This window comes from Sus scrofa, chromosome 14 (assembly GCF_054392235.1).
Source record: "Sus scrofa isolate SSC_HxYL_T2T_F1_AM1 chromosome 14, Sscrofa_HxYL_maternal_Yorkshire_Landrace_v2.0, whole genome shotgun sequence".
Lineage (NCBI taxonomy): Eukaryota > Metazoa > Chordata > Mammalia > Artiodactyla > Suidae > Sus > Sus scrofa.
In genome coordinates, this window is record NC_139396.1 from 96,896,079 (window position 1) to 96,913,381 (window position 17,303).

The 17,303-nt window shown below is 53.5% G+C and overlaps 1 protein-coding gene across 6 annotated transcripts in view; it reads left to right on the top strand.

Moving 5' to 3' along the window:
• Positions 1–17,303, top strand: part of CDH23 (cadherin related 23) — a 441,841-nt gene that overhangs the window by 402,034 nt on the left and 22,504 nt on the right. For 5 of the 6 annotated variants that reach the window (XR_014828081.1, XM_084997262.1, XM_084997264.1 and 2 more), the window contains 9 exons: positions 3,737–3,958; positions 4,260–4,379; positions 5,040–5,220; positions 10,110–10,243; positions 11,057–11,266; positions 11,818–11,925; positions 13,352–13,454; positions 14,480–14,605; positions 15,338–15,541. Coding sequence is in view for 5 of the 6 variants with exons in the window: in XM_084997262.1 (XP_084853388.1) it covers positions 3,737–3,958; positions 4,260–4,379; positions 5,040–5,220; positions 10,110–10,243; positions 11,057–11,266; positions 11,818–11,925; positions 13,352–13,454; positions 14,480–14,605; positions 15,338–15,541 (1,408 nt within the window). In the remaining variant the exon portion in view is untranslated. The remainder of the gene's footprint in view (positions 1–3,736; positions 3,959–4,259; positions 4,380–5,039; positions 5,221–10,109; positions 10,244–11,056; positions 11,267–11,817; positions 11,926–13,351; positions 13,455–14,479; positions 14,606–15,337; positions 15,542–17,303) is intronic. The other variant, XM_084997263.1, reaches the window with a different exon arrangement.

Consider the following 17,303-nt stretch of genomic DNA (forward strand, 5'->3'; position numbering starts at 1 on the left):
ACCCTTGTATTTCTGAGTCCCTGGCACAAAACTGGGCATAGGAGAGATGTTTAATACATTCTTCTTTTTTATTTTTTTTATTTTATTTTATTTTATTTTATTTTTTTTGGCTTTTTAGGGCCACACCCACAGCATATGGAAGTTCCCAGGCTAGGGGTCAAATCTCAGCCACAGCTGCCAGCCTACGCCACAGTCACAGCAACACCATATCCTAGCCATGTCTACAACCTACACCACAGCTCATGGCAACACTGGATCCTTAACCCACTGAGCGACGCCAGGGATCAAACCCACATCTTCATGGATACTAGTCGGATTTCTTAGCACTGAGCCACAACGGGAACTCCCAATACACTCTTATCCGATAGGCCAAATTGATGAGTAAGTGAATAAGTGATTTCCCAAATAGAAGGGGTGGGGTAACAATGGCTAGGGCCAGGGATCTGGGGAGAGGTAGGGCACAGCCACTAGACGCAGTTTACTCCAGGCTGGGTGACACTTACAAGGGCTTCGCTGACCCATTAGGGATCTTGATCTCACAGGCAACAGCCAGGCTGAAGGGAAAAGTATAGCCAGAGTCCTTGTGGGTCAGGAATCAGGGTAGTGAGACTCAAAGGGAGCCAAGAATTCTGGGTGCCCCATGGATGGACTGACTCAAGTCAGAGGTTCTCTGAAAACTCCCAGCCCTCACTCCCAAGATGGGAAAGTCTTCAACAGAGGGAGGGTGGGTATCAAACTATCACTAGACGAACTTGCACAGGCCCAGTCCCTCTGGGGCCAGGGAATCCTCCTGGGATGGGAGCCCCGGAGATTTCCAGGATATAACCCAGGTCCTTAGTCATGATCCTGATCTTGTGACTCCTGCTTTGGGAGATAGCCCAGGGTGCCCTTCCTGCTGGCAGAGTGTGAGTTCTACCACCACCCAGGGAAGATGCAAAGCCAACTGAAAGCAAGTGGGTACGGAGCCCTCTTCCCACCCCGGCCATCCTCTGGCAGAGGATGAGACCCTGGAGCAGCTGCTCTTCCTCCCCTCATCACATCCTTGAAACCAGACGCCCTCTGCCCCAGGGCCTAAAAAGTGGGTGCGGAGAGCCTAGGGTTAGATTGAGGGGAGCAACTACCCTGCCAGCCCCTTCCCCAGAGGGTGAGAACACCTGAGCTGGGCCCACATTGACCCCCCAACTCCCACTTCCTTCCTCCCCACCGCGCTGCCTCCCTCTGAGCCTCCCAGAGCTTGCATCAGGGTGAGACACCGAGGCATTGCCCAAGGTGTGGGCATGGTCCAGAAACCTCAAGCACCATTTCTCTAATGCCAAGGCAGGAGGGGCTCAGCTGAGTGGGCCTTGGGGGCACCAGCTTCCTCCTCACTCCAGAGGCCAGAGGAAGTCAGACCACCTCTACCTCCCAGGCTCAGACCTGGCCTCAGAGAGAAGGGACTCCGTGGGGGCAGTTCTATTAGAACCCTGCACTCCCAGACCTGCAGCCTGCACGATGGTTATACCCACTGCCAGGAGTCTGGGAAGGAGGAGGTGTCAGCACCACCCTGGTTGGTGAGGCTGGAATTCAGCCCCTTTCTCTAGGGTGGCACTCATGTGCTCCTGCTGGTAGAAGGGGGGCCCAGGAGGAGGCGATGCTGGGCTTCTTGCAGGTGGTGAGTGCTGACAACTGCATCTAGGACTGTGCAGAGCACAAGAATGCAGTGGCCTTCCTTGACAGTCATCTCTACTCAAATATTTGGGGCTACTACCACCATTTTTAAATGAAAACTAATGCATATATATTATGGAGAAGATGGTGAAATGTATATGAGCTTTCAAAGATAATCTGAGAGATTTCAAAGATATCTCGTTCTCAAGACAAATGCTTGAGGCTGTTCTCTGACTCAGTGCAACTTCCCTCTCCACTCCAGTGGGACAGTTTGAGAAATGTTAAAATAATGCAGTTTCCCTCTCTGTGTGATTATTATTTAAAAAGATTCATAAGGACTCTAAGGCCCAAAGGAATACCTCCCTGATGGAGGGATTTAGACTGATGATGGCAGACCAGGTACTCAGAATGTCTGAGCCAAAGGGATGTTAAGGAGTTCCCATCGTGGCACAGCAGAAACGAATCTGACTAGGAACCATGAGGTTGCGGGTTTGATCCCTGGCCTCGCTCAGTGGGTTAAGGATCCGGCATAGCCCTGAGCTGTGGTGTAGGTCGCAGACACGGCTCGGATCCCTCGTTGCTGTGGTTGTGGTGTAGGCCAGCAGCTGTAGCTCCGATTCGATCCCTAGCCTGGGAACCTCCATATGCCATGGCCCTAAAAAAAAAGATGTTGAAGAACAAGTCAGGTCCTTTTTAATAGATAGAAAAGGTACAGGGGGGAGCTGTGACATGCCCAAGATCACAGAGCCTCATCTCAAGGCTGCCAACCCTGCCTGCTTTGGAAACAGTTTCGACAACCCACCTAGTATGCCCCTCCTCCCAAGATCCAGAGCTGCAGCTCAGGGGACTCATGGCCTCCTCAGGGGCAGTGATGGTCTTCTTGGGTTCAGGTGTCCTGTCCATTCTTCCACAGGTGGTTCCAGAGCCAGCCAGACCCAAGGAAAAGGTGCCTACAAGTTGTTTGTGTCCAGCTTGTTGCACCACCTGCTTTCTGTTCCCTGCCCTTAGCAATGACCTGGTCACATTGTCTCTACCCAGATGTCTTCAAAGTTGTTATAACCTTATTATTTTGTATTGGTCACTAATTATAATTTACATGAGTCAAGGTCCTGGCAGGAAACAGATGGCACACTCAGAGCTCAACTGAAGAGTTTAATGGAGGGACTGTTTACAGAGGGCTGGTGAAGCACCCGTAGACTAAAAATCGCAGGAAGTCATTAATACCCATGGATGTAGCAGGACAAGAAGAAGTGGTGCGGTGACTAGAGCCCAGTGAGGGCCAGAGCCATGAAAGAGGGGCCACCCAGCAGGAAAAACATATCCACTGGCAGAAGTAAAGCAAGGAAAGGAGATAGTGTGGGAGAAATGCCCCCACTCCCTCTCCTCCATTTCTCACTGGTTCTTGAGTGCTGTTTGCTAAGTTCTGATTGGCTAGATATTACCTGATTGGACCAAGAATCAGCCAAAAATGGCCAATCACAGAAGAGCATAGGCTCAAAGTGTCCTCGCAGTGAAGTCATGTGCTGTGAGCTTTACTTTTGTAACTCAACAAATTCTGCCCTTGCATTTGCCACTAACCCAATGTCCTTCCTCTCAAAAATGCTGAAAATAGGTATTTCTTCCATTTACCTGTGCAATGGGTGGAGCTTAGATTGTGGACTGAGTACATCACATTCTTGCCTTTTGTGATCTGGAAGGAGGCCCAGGGTCAGTAATACCTTGGTCCAGTCAAAGATATGTACTGGAGTTCATCCCATATGCCAATTTTAATCATTAGACCAGTGTGCTGAGAGGGATCTTGAAGTTGCAGCTGGCCTCAGTGGTGCTATGATTGATTAGTTATGTCTACCATGGGAATGAACAGAAGTGGTGGTGCAAGTGCCATCTTGGACCTAAGCAGTTACCTAGCTTGGCTTCTGATGGAGCTTCTGTGATTAGCAACCTGTGGCTTCCCTTGCTCTCATCCTTCTCCCCCTTTTTTTCACCCTGTTGGATCACACTAAGTTTAGCCTACATATACATCCAGCTGGCTCCACCTCAAACCGTCTAGCCAACTGTCCAAGGAAGCTGATTATGCTCTTTTCCATAGGCCACCACCCATGTGTACGTGACCATCGTGGACGAGAACGATAACGCACCCATGTTCCAGCAGCCCCACTATGAGATCCTACTGGATGAGGGCCCAGCCACAATCAATGCCAGCCTCATCACCATCCAGGCACTAGACCTGGACGAGGGACCTAACGGCACAGTTACCTATGCCATCGTTGCAGGCAACATCATCAACACCTTTCGTATCAACAGGCATACGGTCAGCAGCTGGTGGCAGGGTCCAGGAGGAGGGTCAGCTGGCCAAAGGGACTGGAGGGGAGCTCAGTGACATCATGTGGGTGGGGGCAGAGCAAAGATGGGTCCGAGAGGAAACTAGGGGGACAGCCAGTGCGGCAGGATGAAAAGGAGGTTGGATGGGGCTTGGTTTAGAGGACAACGGGGGCGTCCTATCATGGCCAGGATGTCAGGACCTACCTCCTGGTTGGAGGGGGGTGCGGTCAGAGGGTGCCCCAGACCCACTACCCATTGATCCACCCTTGGCCCCTCTACGTATCCTGCAGGGCGTCATCCGTGCTGTCAAGGAGCTGGACTATGAGATCAGCCATGGCCGCTACACCCTGCTCGTCACTGCCACGGACCAGTGCCCCGTCTTGTCCCATCGCCTCACCTCCACCACCACGGTAGGCGGATGGGTGGGCCACAGCCCCAATGTGGGGGCGGGGCAGGACAGATCAAAGAAAACTCAGGTGGGGAAGCGGGATAGGAAAAGATGGTCCAGGAAGAACACCTAAATCCAGGAGCCCTGTCATGGTCTCAGTAACTCACCCAAACTCACTGTGTGACTTTGAGGCGGTTACTGAACCTCTCTGTGTGGCTGCAGCTGTCAGATGGATCATGCAACTTGCCTTCCTTCTTTTTATGCGAAGAGCACAAACTCTGGTCAAACCAACAGAGATTCATGTCCCTGATCATCACCTCCTTAGCTGTGTGACTCTGGGCAAGTCACTTAACTTCTCTGAGCTTCACTTTCCTCCTCTGTGAAAGGGGGCTGATAAAAACTGTTGCAGGGTGTGGGAGGAGCAAATGAGACCAGGTAAAATGACTGTGGTACAGCAATAAATAGAACTTCATGGCATTGCTATTAATAATATTATTTAGCCCATAAAGAGACTTAAACAATAACAGTAACTTATCCACTTGCATGGCTTAAAAGACCCTCTCGCATCCATTATCCAGTTTGATCCTTGCATTAGCCCACAAGGCCGAATTGTCAGGCCCAGTTTACAAATGAACAGGCCTGGCTGGGGTACAGTCGTGGCTAAGCTTGTCAACCATCTCAGGTGCTTGTGAACGTGAATGACATCAATGACAACGTACCCACCTTCCCCCGAGACTACGAGGGGCCATTTGATGTCACCGAGGGCCAGCCAGGACCGAGAGTGTGGACCTTCCTGGCCCACGACCGGGACTCAGGCCCCAATGGGCAGGTGGAGTACAGCATCGTGGATGGAGACCCTCTGGGTGAGTGGAGTCTGAGCTGGGCAGTGGGGGTGGCATGACCCAGAGAGCTTCTCCCCCGCCCCCCTCAGGAGCAGGATGAGAAAGGCGGTCTTGAAGTGGTTAGCCCCACATTGTGTGATCTGGCCCCTTCCAGGCCTGTTTTGCCATCAGTAAGATGATGGAAATAATCTTCTCCCGGGAGTATGATGAAAATACTCTGAATGTGGGCGCAGAGGCTGGTAACCTCTTTTGAGAATCTGATAAAAAACACCTGTGTCATGCCCCGAGCAAAGACTCCAGGGAAGGGAAAGACGAGCATCCTTGCTCCAGACCTTCAGGAACGCCACCCCCCTGCCCGATGCACACATGCAAGGAGTCCCCGTTTCTCCACACATCTCAGCATCACCCCTTAATCATCTGCACAGCTACCTTGGCTATTCCCAGTTGAAGAGCAGGGTCTGCCTGGCCAGAGAAATTTCTCAAGATAGTTTTTACGCATTTTCATAGAGTAGGAATCCCAAACTCAAGGCTGACTGTCCATGCCAGGAGCATGGGAGTCTGAGCAAGACAGGAGGGAGTAGTGGGAGCTGTGGCAGCTGCAGCTCCGTTCCTGCCAGCTGTGGTCAGGTTGAAATGCAGGCCCAGAGAGAAGACTTGGCATTTTTAAAAGAAAATCTGGAAATCCAAACCTTTTTAATTGATCACTCAATAAATATTTATCAAGCGTATTTGCTAATCATATTCCAGATGCCAAGGATACAGAATAGTATAAAACAGACACATACGCCTGCCCTTATGGAATGTATGTTCCATCTGGAAGGTATAGACGATGAACATAACTCATTAAGCAGATGACTTAGTCTGTTGGGAGGAGCTAAGTGCTACAGAGAAATATAAAGCCAGGGGATGGAGAGTGCCAGGGTGAAGGCTGCAATTTTAGAAAGAGTGCTCAAGGAAGACATGTGCAAGGAGGTGAAATTTGAGTGAAGACCTGAAGGAGGTGAGGAGTGGGTCGTGTGGACATTCAGGGAAGAACATGACATACAGAAGAAGGGGCAAGTGCAAAGGCCCTGGGGTCGGAGTATACCGACATGTTCACAGAGGAGGGAAAAAGGCTCTGTGGTTGGCATGAAGCCAAGCAAGGGGAAGAGGAGGAAGAGATGAGACCTGAGAGGGAGCAGGGCCAGGTGTCGTTGGACCAGGACATTGTGAGGACTTGGATTTTCTTCAAGTGACGTGGGAACCCCAGGAAGGCGTTGAGCGCAGGAGGGACATGACCTGACTTAGATTCCAACAGGACCACTCCCGTTCTTGAGCTCAGAACAGGTCGTAGAGGTTAAGAGACGCGAGCAGGGAAACCTGGCAGGACCAGCTGTAGCTGGGACCAGGGAGAGGGCTCTGGAGATGGTGAGAACTCTGGTGTGTTTCAAAGACAGAGCCAGCAGATGTGCCGACTGATCGGATGTGGAAAGCCAGGGATGACCCCAAGGTTTTGTCCTGGGCAGCTGTGCTGTTAGCAGATGGGAAGGCTGTGGAAGGAGCAGGAAAAGTGGGAGGAAAGGTGAGGTGAAGTTTGAGATGTCAGATAGGGCTTGGATTTACAACCCAGGAGTAGTCACCCTAGAGATATTTAGAGGCATGAGATGAGCAAGCGCACAGAGGCAACTGACAGGAGAGGTCCAAGGATAGAATGTACAACCTGGGATGAATTTGCAATTAGGAGTCTAAAAAAAAAAAAAAAACCCACTTCTTTTTAAAATTTTTTTTAAAGGCTGCACCTGCAGCATATTGAAGTTCCCAGGCTAGGGGTCGAATCAGAGCTATAGCTGCCAGCCTACACCACAGCTCACAACAATGCCGGGTCCTTAACCCACTGAGTGAGGCCAGGGATCGAACCTGCGTCCTCATGGATACTAGTCGGATCCTTTTCCACTGCACCATATTGGGAACTCCCAAAAACAACCCACTTCTGCAGGGCCAGACTTGGAGCCCCTGCTGTCCAGAGCTCGTGGTGGGTTGCTCTGTTCTGACATGTCACCCTTTTGTGTTGCAAAAGTCCTGTGCCTTCCTGCTCTGCAAGTAGCAGAACACGGGACCTTCTCTTCTGCTGTTGTCACACACACAGCAGCTATGTCCTTTCATGGAGGAAAGTCAAAGCCTGCATGACAGGTAGGTGCGGAGTGGGCAGTCAAACCCCCTCCCAGGAGAGAGCCCTCTCTGCACCCGGCTCCAGGGTGCAGGGCTCACACCTGTGCCTGGGAAACTGCAGACCGCTCACTGCCATGGGCCTTAGGAGTCATGAGCAGAACCTGCCAGGTTAAATGCACATGTGATCAGGGCCAGCCTAGGAACTTGGGGCCTCCTGGGAGCAGGCAGAGAGGCAGGTCCCTGGAGAGGTGAGTGGGGCCAGGAGTTTCCCCAAGCTGATCCAGCCTGGGGCTCCTGGCCCCCAGGAAGGAAGACTAGACCTTCAGAGCCCAAAGATAACTTAGATAACAAGCACTGCCCCTACTCTAGAACAGAGTGGCAAAGGCCAGGCAGGGTGTCCTGTAGCCACTTACATTGGTCACAACATCCACTCCCCACCTCTCTTCTCACATCTGGGTTCACTGACACCATGTTGATAACCTGAAAAATTGACAGACCCTGTAAATCAGGGCTGTTTTCCATGGAGGGCCGGGTTTAGCGACTCCGGGGGTGAAGGGATATGCTCCAAGCCATCTGGCTTCAGTCACCTTCCCACCTTGGAGGGGGCTTCTGCTGGTGTGTGTGTGTGGGGGGGGCGGGTGTCAGGGCTGACAAGGGTCTTACCAGCCCCTCTAAGCTGAGAGATGACATGCAGTCGAAGAACAGCTGGGAAAGCAGCCATATCACTTGGTCTTCTCCCACCCACCCGGCCTTCTTGGAACCTCCAGCTGCCCGTTCTGGTCAGGTCCCCTCCTTGGACCCCTTTCATACATCCTCGTCTTCTGTGGAAGCCCCCAGCTCCTTCACAGGTCTGCCTGGGCTCCCCTTCAGGATCCCCCTAAAGATACCAAGGGCTACCGTGGGTCCCGCACACACATAAAGGCAACTGGGCCTTGCCCAGCACCAGCCCCACCACCCTGCAATGGCACCTCTTTATTAGCCCATTTTTCAGATGAGAACATCAAGGCAAGATTCAGTCACATGCCCAAGGGCATGCAAAGTCAGCATGCAGAGCTGGATCTGACTGCATGGAAAGCCTCTGTCCCCAGAATGGAGTGGTGGAGAGTTCAGGCCCTGGGGCAAGCTGCTGAGGAGGGTACCTTGCAGTGGGGGAGGGGGCCTTGGACTTATTCACTTCCCCCACTGAGCTGACCTCGCGGGGGTCTAGCCTGGGCCTGACTCCCAGCAACTCAGCCTGCTCCCCTGAGCCTTCGGATCCTCTTCCCTTCCTTCATGGGGGTGGCTGGCTTTGCAGAGATGGCAACAGGCCCTCCACTTGCACGTGGCCGGGGGCTGAGACAGGGCCAGGAAACCCCTCAAAAGGGAATCCCCAGTTCTTTGGAGACCTTGGCGTATCAGGCTCAGGAAATCCTGCCTTAAGCAGCTTCCGCCACTCTAAGCAGGTTGGAGCCCGGTGGGGAATCCCAGCTGCAGGTGGGCTGCAGAGGGACTGCTTTGGTGAATCAGAGCCCTAGGGGCTGGGGGTGGGGAGGTGTGAGGTAAGAGGTGAAGGAACAAGGGGGAAAAAAGTGTCGGGGAACTTGGACCTCTGTCCTTGCCGCGCCTTTGTATGCTGGGTGTCTGTGAGCAAGTCGGTGCCCCACTCTGAGCCTTTTTCCCCCAAGTGTCCAAAGAGAAAGTGAAGGAAGTAACTGTCTCCCTGGTCCCAGTTCCTGGGGGAGGACACGGGGCTGATCCCCACTTTCTCACCCTCTCCCCACCTTCCTCGCCCATCCTGAGTGCTCCTATCCAACTGGGCCCCCACCAGCTCCCCTGGCGCCCTGTCCCTCTGCTCTTCCCCTCCACCCCCTCCCTGTCCTTACCCCTCGCACTCTGATCATCTCCGAGCGCTAAGTCCCATGGATGCAGTGGGCTGAGATGCAGAGCCCTGGGTTCGAGTCCAGACTCTGTAGGGGGTTCGAGTCCAGTCCAGTGTGGTAGGTGGTTTGAACAAGTCGTCATCCTTCTTTCCCGTTTCATTCTTCCAAGGATACTAGATAGTGTCTGAGGTCTCTTCCAGTTCAGAGACCAAGAATCAGAGGTTCTTGCTCTAGACGCTCTCAGACATCTGGCCCCTCAGCTGGGCCAAGACAAGGATTGAAGCCAGAGGGCCAGCTGAGGGTCCTCAGCAACCTCCGTGCAAGGAAATGAGGGACAACTAGAGGCTAAGGGGTGGCCACAGACCCAGAAGGACCCTGGCTGAATTTCAGCTGGCTCAGTACCAGGGCTGAATGGGAGGCAGTTAGGGGTTCCCCTGTCCTCAGTCCCTCCCACTCTGACCTCCCCCCATGTTCCCTTGGGGTAAGGAACACCAGTATCCCCAAGATCCTATTTTACAAGATGTGGGGTCTGGAAAAGATCACACATTACAAAGTTTGTGACATCTTCATTGACTGGTTTCTGATCGATAGTGGTGAGAAAGAAGATGGTGTTTGTACAGAAGGGGACCCCGCACTTTTTCAAAATAACCGTCATACCCAGCGTGGTTCCCTGGCCTGGCCTCTCCATCTGGGCATGAGTGGGCCCCTGCTTGCTTGCACCCCTAGCGGTTATCTGTTTCCCTATGTCCCATACCTCCCAAGCCTTGGTTCCAGGAGGATCTAAAACTGGGGACCATGCCCTGGCTGTCCCCCACCCTGGCACGTAAGGTCCTGCAGAGGAAGCAGGGAGAGGCCGCTCTTGGCCATTCCGGCTAACTCGAGCCTCTCCTGGGCGGCACCCAGGGGAGTTTGTCATCTCTCCCGTGGAGGGGGTGCTGCGGGTCCGGAAGGACGTGGAGCTGGACCGGGAGACCATTGCCTTCTACAACCTGACCATCTGTGCTCGGGACAGGGGGCTGCCCCCGCTCAGCTCCACGGTGAGTCTGCCAGGCCCATCCCACTGCACCCTCCATACAGACTCCTGTAGACACGGCCACCCTCATGCCCAGGGCAGCCTCAGGCCCTCAGTGACCCTAACAGCCCTGCGAGCACCAGCTGGGCCTGGGGCCTGGCAGCCACGGCCACTCAGAGCTCCCTGTGGAGCCTTCTCTGCCAGCAGTGCCCCTGCACCTGTCACTCCTTCATTTCCATCCTGCCTCTGCCTCTATCTTTTCTGCTTCCCTCTCGTCCTTATTGTCATCCTCTCGCCTTTTCTCTTTTTTTCTTTTTCTTTTCTTTTTTTTTTTTTTTTTTTTTTTTTTTTGTCTTTTTGCCATTTCTTGGGCCACTCCTACGGCATATGGAGGTTCCCAGGCTAGGGGTCTAATCAGAGCTGAAGCCGCCGGCCTACCCCAGAGCCACAGCAATGTGGGATCTGAGCTGCATCTGCAACCCATACCACAGCTCATGCAACACTGGATCCTTAACCTACTGAGAAAGGCCAGGGATCAAACCCACAACCTCAGTGTTCCTAGTTGGATTCGTTAACCACTGAGCCACGATGGGAACTCCGTCTCGGCATTTCTATTATCGTGTCTTTGTCATCCTCTCTCTTCTCCGCGACCAGCTGCACCTTTCCTTCCTCAGTCACCACCTCTTTGCTCTCCTGCTCCATCTCCCCTGTTGCCTCGTCCTCCACCGCTGTGTCCAGCATCCCGTTCTCTTCCTTTCCTTCGTCCTCTGCCTCCCCTGTGCCCCCTTGTCTCCTTATCCTCCTCCTTCACCTCCTCCTCCTCCATGACATGCTCCAGATGCTGGTGGGGATTCGGGTGCTGGACATCAATGACAATGACCCCGTGCTGCTGAACCTACCCATGAATATTAGCATCAGTGAGAACAGCCCCGTCTCCAGCTTCGTCGCCCATATCCTGGCCAGTGACGCTGACAGTGGGTGCAATGCCCTCCTCACCTTCAACATCACTTCCGGCAACCGGGAACGGGCCTTCTCCATCAATGCCACGGTAGGGCTGGGACCCACCCCAGGGAAGCCCCGGGATTTTTTCTAAAAGAAGAGGCTCCAGCCCTAGGGGCTTTTGTACTTGGCTGTCTGGGCTTCCACTGGTCCCACTTCCTCCTCATGTCTCTGCCCTCCGTGGGGACCTGAGGGGCTCTGTGGGAAGCATGGCATCTTGAATGCCTAGGTGAGCCACCTCTGGCGTCCTTGTCACTCCAAGGTCTGTCATATGCAGAGATGGGCACCACCTCAGTACCACTTGGTTTGTACCAAGATGCATGGAGAGGTTCTGAGGTGACCTCTTGGAGTGTTACCGGCCGCTGACACCATGGGGTCCTCAGAGGGACCGTCCCTTTAAAGCAGCAAGACCTGTGCATTGGTTGGTCACCCTTGTCCTGGCAAGACCTGCTGAGCTGCTTTGGCCTTCTAGACCATCTCTTTGATGATTCAGGGAGATCATCGCAACCACTCCTGCAGGCGGAGCCTTTGGGCCTCTGTGGGCCAAAGCCCAACATGGGGGACAAGTCACTGCTCGGCTCACCAGCCTCTACATCCCAGACAGGGATCGTCACTGTGAACCGGCCCCTGGACCGTGAGCGGATCCCGGAGTACAAGCTGACCATTTCCGTGAAGGACAACCCGGAGAATCCGCGCATAGCCAGGAGGGTGAGGCTGGAGGGCGGGGTGGGGAGCAGGGCTGGGGCTGGATGTCCCCACGTGGCATGGCCCAGAGGTTAGATGCACAGGCTTTGGAGTGAGCAAGTGCTGGGTTCATATCCCACTTCTACCTGTCAGTGGGTGTGTGGCCTTGGCAAGTCAGTGTCTCCCAGCCTCTATTTTCTCTTCTGCAAAAGGAAGACACGCCTACCCCAAAGTCATGGAGAGGACTTGAAGGAGCCAGTATCTGTAAACTCCTCAGCACAGTACCTGACACATGGCAAACACTCAGTTAATACCAGCTATCATCTTTTTCCCCAAACTACTGATACTGGAGCACACAACAAGTGTGCCCAATGGTGTCGGGGTGGGGAGCTGTTGGTACCTACGCTCACAAGCTCATACTCTGGGATTCTGAAAGGATTGCATTTTGAGATGACTATCTGCCCAAAAGCCAAAAAGTTGGCTCTCTTTAGTAAAAGGAAGTGGGGTTTGCAAACCAAACAGTCCATTTCAGGGTTGGGGGCAGCCCTGTCTCCCCAGACCATGCAGTCCAGGGCGGAGCCCTGGCCTAGAATCCTAGGGTGTGGCTCATCTCAGCTCTGCTTCTGACTGGTTGCATGGCTCAGCCTGTACTGGGCCTCGGCTTCTGCATCTGCACAGGCGGAGGAGACTTCAGACTGGGGATCCCCCTGGGCTGCTGGCGTGCTCCTCTGCTTCCTCCCTTCTCTCACGTCCTACCTCCTCCTTTTCTCTCCCGCCCTCATTCCCCCTCCTGTCCAGTGCTTTCAGGGGGGGCTGGGTCATCCTGGAAAGCAGCAGCCTTGAATGGCAGGCATCAGGAAGCTTGGAGGTCCATCCCCCCTCTGCTGCTAACTTGCCATGCAGCTTTGACTGGTCACCCCCCCACCCCCACCCCCGACTCAGGGCCTTCTCCTCCCCCCCCCCCCCCCCCGCAATGGAAAAGCACCCGAGGCCCTGGGAGGTTCCAAGTAGATAGGGACTGTGACTGTGGTTTGTGCAAGGCCTGACGTGCAGCCCTGGGTGAGAGTTCAGATGAATTCTGGAGGGCATGGAAACTAAGGCTCATCTTCCTGGCGGAAGTCCTTCCTTATCATGAGATGGAATGTGTTTGAATACCATTTACATGGGTCACCTGTGAGCTCTGTACCTCCTCTGGGAAGGAGTTAAGATCTCCATTTGGCAGGTTGGAAAACTGAGGCCCAGATGGGGGAAAAGATTAGCCCAAGGCCACCCTGTGAGCTGCTAGCCCGGTGGAGTCCTAAACCCAGGTCTTGGGACCTGTGGTGTGGGCTTTTTTTAATCTCTCTCTCTGATTGGATCCACACCCCCACCCCCACCCCAGTCCTCCTCCCACTGCAGTGCTTTGCTGAAACATGGCCCACGACCTGTTCTGCCATCGTGTCCCCCACAGGATTTTGACTTATTGCTGATCTTTCTCACGGATGAGAACGACAACCACCCCCTCTTTACTGAGAGCACCTACCAGGCGGAGGTGATGGAGAACTCTCCTGCTGGTAGGTGCTGGGACCGCCTGGGAAACCCTGCTGCCACCAGGCACCGCCTGCGTCCCAGCTGCCCGAGGGCCTCCCTTGTGTCTGATGGGGGCTCAGCTGAGGCCTGGCGGGGGCGGGGGGGCAGCCTCATCACGTGGCTAAATATAGACCTGGCAAGTGCAGAAGGGTGTTGGGGGGAGAAAGGGGCATAGCCCTGAAAGACTGGTGGGCCAGTGCTGCCAGGCCTCGTAGGGGCCACCCCACTCCTCCTCCAGCCTCCCCAGCCCCTGCAGCTTGGAATCTAAGTCAGAAGGCACTGAGCTGAGATATTCCTTGTCTCTGGCTGGGCGTCTTCCCTGCAGGAATTTGAACCTTAAACCTGCCGGTGTATACGCTCTCACACATGCCAGTGCATGTAAGGTATATGTGTGGGCTTACACGTGTGCACAGACACTCAAAGGTGCAAGGGTGCCCGCGTGATGCACTCCATGTGCAGATATGGCCACCTGCAGAGGCAGACGAATGCACAACCAGGGGGCTCCCAGGCCTGCGATTGCTATTGAGTTATGATGCTGTTCTAGCCGTGTGAACACTGAGTGCACACACACACATGGGTTCCTAGCCATGTTTGGTCAGACAGCTGTTAGAGTGTTGTATACACGCAGGTGTAGACACACTGGGCTGGGTATGCATACCTAGACAGGGCCACACTCAGGGAGGGGAACATCAGGGAGCCCCCAGACCCTCCCGCGGAGCGGCCAGCCTCAAAGGCTGCTGGGAAGGCAGGCGTGCTCCAGGCGGGCCAGAGGGGCTTGCTCACCGCTGTTGTGTTTTCTCCCCAGCAGGGCTTTGAGGCCGCTCCCCAGGCATCTGCGTCAGTCTGCCAAGGCTGCCGCAGCCCGGCCCAGGGTCTCCCCACCCCGTCCACCTCACCTCCCTCCCTCCCTCTCATCCATCGTCAGCCATGGCTCACCGGGACGGGGTCGGGGAGGGGGCGGGCGGGGGACTGGGTTGGCCCTGCTGTGACCCCTCTCTCCCTGGCCCAGGGACCCCCCTGACGGTGCTCAACGGGCCCATCCTGGCCCTGGATGCGGACCTGGATGTCTACGCCGTGGTGACCTACCAGCTGCTGGGGGCCCAGAGCCGGCTCTTTGACATCGACAACAGCACCGGTGAGGCCTCTGTGCCAGCCCAGCACTCCTCGCCTGGCTCCGAGTTCCTGCAAGGGTGGGAGTGACCCCACTGCTCGATCTAGGGCCTCCTTTGGGCTGGATGCAGGCTTTCCAGGAAGGCCCCATTCCCCACAGCCCCCATCTTACAGCTGAATTAGACCACCCAGGGGCCAGGTGGGAAGAACCAGGAAGAGGCTTGGGGACCGCAGAAGGGACCGGCTAACGCATAAACTCCTAGCCTTGGCAGTGACCCCTGCGAACCCACTCCTTCCATCTCCCCTTGCCCAGCCCAGCGGATCAGGCCCCTAGTCTGCCAGAAGAAGCCAATGGTCTGTCCTCAAACTAGTCCCAAAGTTCCCCAGAGACCATATTGTATCAATCTGGGCCTGGCCGATGTGGTGACAGGTGACGAGGAGGGATATACTAACACCTCTCTCAACAGAGTGGATCAGTCCTCCAGCTCGGGTCACTCATTGCAGGTGGGATTCTGGAGAACTGCAGAGAGTACCTGGGGAGGGGACAGTCATGGCACAGTGGCACCTAGGTGACCTCCCTAAACACTGGTTGTTGAGCCTTTGGTGCAGAAAGTCATGTTGCTTTCTCTGCCCCTTTTTCATCTCTTTCCCCATCCTGCTTTGTCTTTCTCTGTCCCCTCCTGGTTGGCTCTTACCCTGTCTCCCCACTGCATCCCTTTTCCTTTGCATCTCCCTGGCTGGTGATGTTGGGTGCCAGGCATGGTGACAGTGAGGTCAGGTGTCATCATTGACCGGGAGGCCTTCTCACCCCCCGTCCTGGAGCTGCTGCTGCTGGCTGAGGACATTGGGCTGCTCAACGGCACAGCCGACCTGCTCGTCACCATCCTGGACGACAATGACAACTGGCCCACCTTTAGCCCTGCTGCCCTCACTGTCCACCTGCTGGAGAACTGCCCACCAGGTATGCAGGGGCAGGCCCCAGGCCTCGGCCCCCAGGCGGGAACTGGCCAATGGTCCATGGGGATTGGAGCCTCACAGGTTGGAGGGAGAATTCCCTTCCAGTGGGCAGAAGGATGAGCAGCCAGTGGGCGGAGAGGACATTGGAGAGGGAATCAGGAGACCCAGAGGCTCCCTCACTTCCCTTCTTGGATCTACGATGTCTTGTCTGCAAAATGAAATTATTAAGATATGTTCTTTTTGGGGGGGAGGGCAGACACATGGCATACATGGCATATGGAGGTTCTCAAGCTAGGTGTCTAATTGGAGCTACAGCTGCTGTCCTACACCACAGCCACAGCAACTCGGGATCTGAATCTCTCTGCAACCTACACCACAGCTCACAGCAACGCCAGATCTCCCACCCACTGAGCGAGGCCAAGGATTGAACCCTCATCCTCATGAATACTAGTCGGATTCATTTCCACTGTGCCACAACAGGAATTCCTTAAGATATGTTCTATCCATGTTCCTGGATGAAAAGATTGACTGTCTTAAAGTCAAAATAGGATTAATGTGATTCTCATCAAAATCAAATATGCTTTGGGGGATGAATTTGGTTCTAAAGTCATCTGGAATAGTAAGAATATTTTGAAAAATAAGTATAATAAAGCAAGATTTGTCTTACCAGATATTATAACATTATTACCAAACTATAGCATTTAAAAACACACATGGGGAGTTCCCTTCATGGCTCAGTGGTTAACGAACCCAACTAGGATTCATGAGGTTGCGGGCTCGATCCCTGGCCTTGTTCAATCCCCTGCCTGGGGATCCGGCATTTTGCCTTGAGCTGTGGTGTAGGTCGCAGACGCAGCTCAAATTCCACGTTGCTGTGGCTGCAGTGTAGGCCAGCAGCCGCGGCTCCGATTCGCCCCCTGGCCTGGGAACTTCCATGTGCCACAGGCACAGCCCTAAAAAGCTAAATAAATAAATAAAAATACATAAATAAAAACCCATGAATGAGCATAAGACTCTGGGACAAAGCAGCCCAGAAATACTATTAAAGCATGTACTATTATGTGACAAAGGAAACAGTTTGTCACATAATCACATAAACAATCGTGAAAACTGATTGTTTAGTGTGCAAAACAATTTTTTGTTCATATTTAGTGTAGATCCTCACCCAATATCAGACCCCTAAATGAAATCCAAAGACATTCTAAAGAAAAGATATAAGAACAGAAACATTAAAAAATAAAAGAAGATACTTTAGGTGAATAGTTATCTGATTTCAGGATAAGAAGGTTCTGGAGTTTCCTGATAGCCTAGCGGTTAAGGACTTGATGTTGTCATGCTGTGGCCCAGAAACTTCCTCACGTCACGGGTGAGGCAAAAAAGAAAAAAAAAGTTCTAAGCGTATAAGAAACAGAAGAACTTTTTTTTTTTTTAGGGCCTCATCCACAGCATATGGAGGTTCCCAGGCTAGGGGTCAGATTGGAGCTACGGCTGCTGTCCTACACCAGAGGCACAGCAATGTGGGATCTGAACCATGTCTGCAACCTACACTACAGCTCACAGCAACACCAGATGCTCACCCCACTGAGCAGGGCCAGGGATCGAACCCGCATCCTCATAGATACTAGTCAAATTCGTTACCACTGAGCCACAACGGGAACTCCAAAACGGAAGAACTTTAGAAAGGAAAAATATTAAATTTGAATATTAATTTAAACCTCTTTACATCAGATAATTACAACCAAAATCAAAAGGCAAACAACAAACTG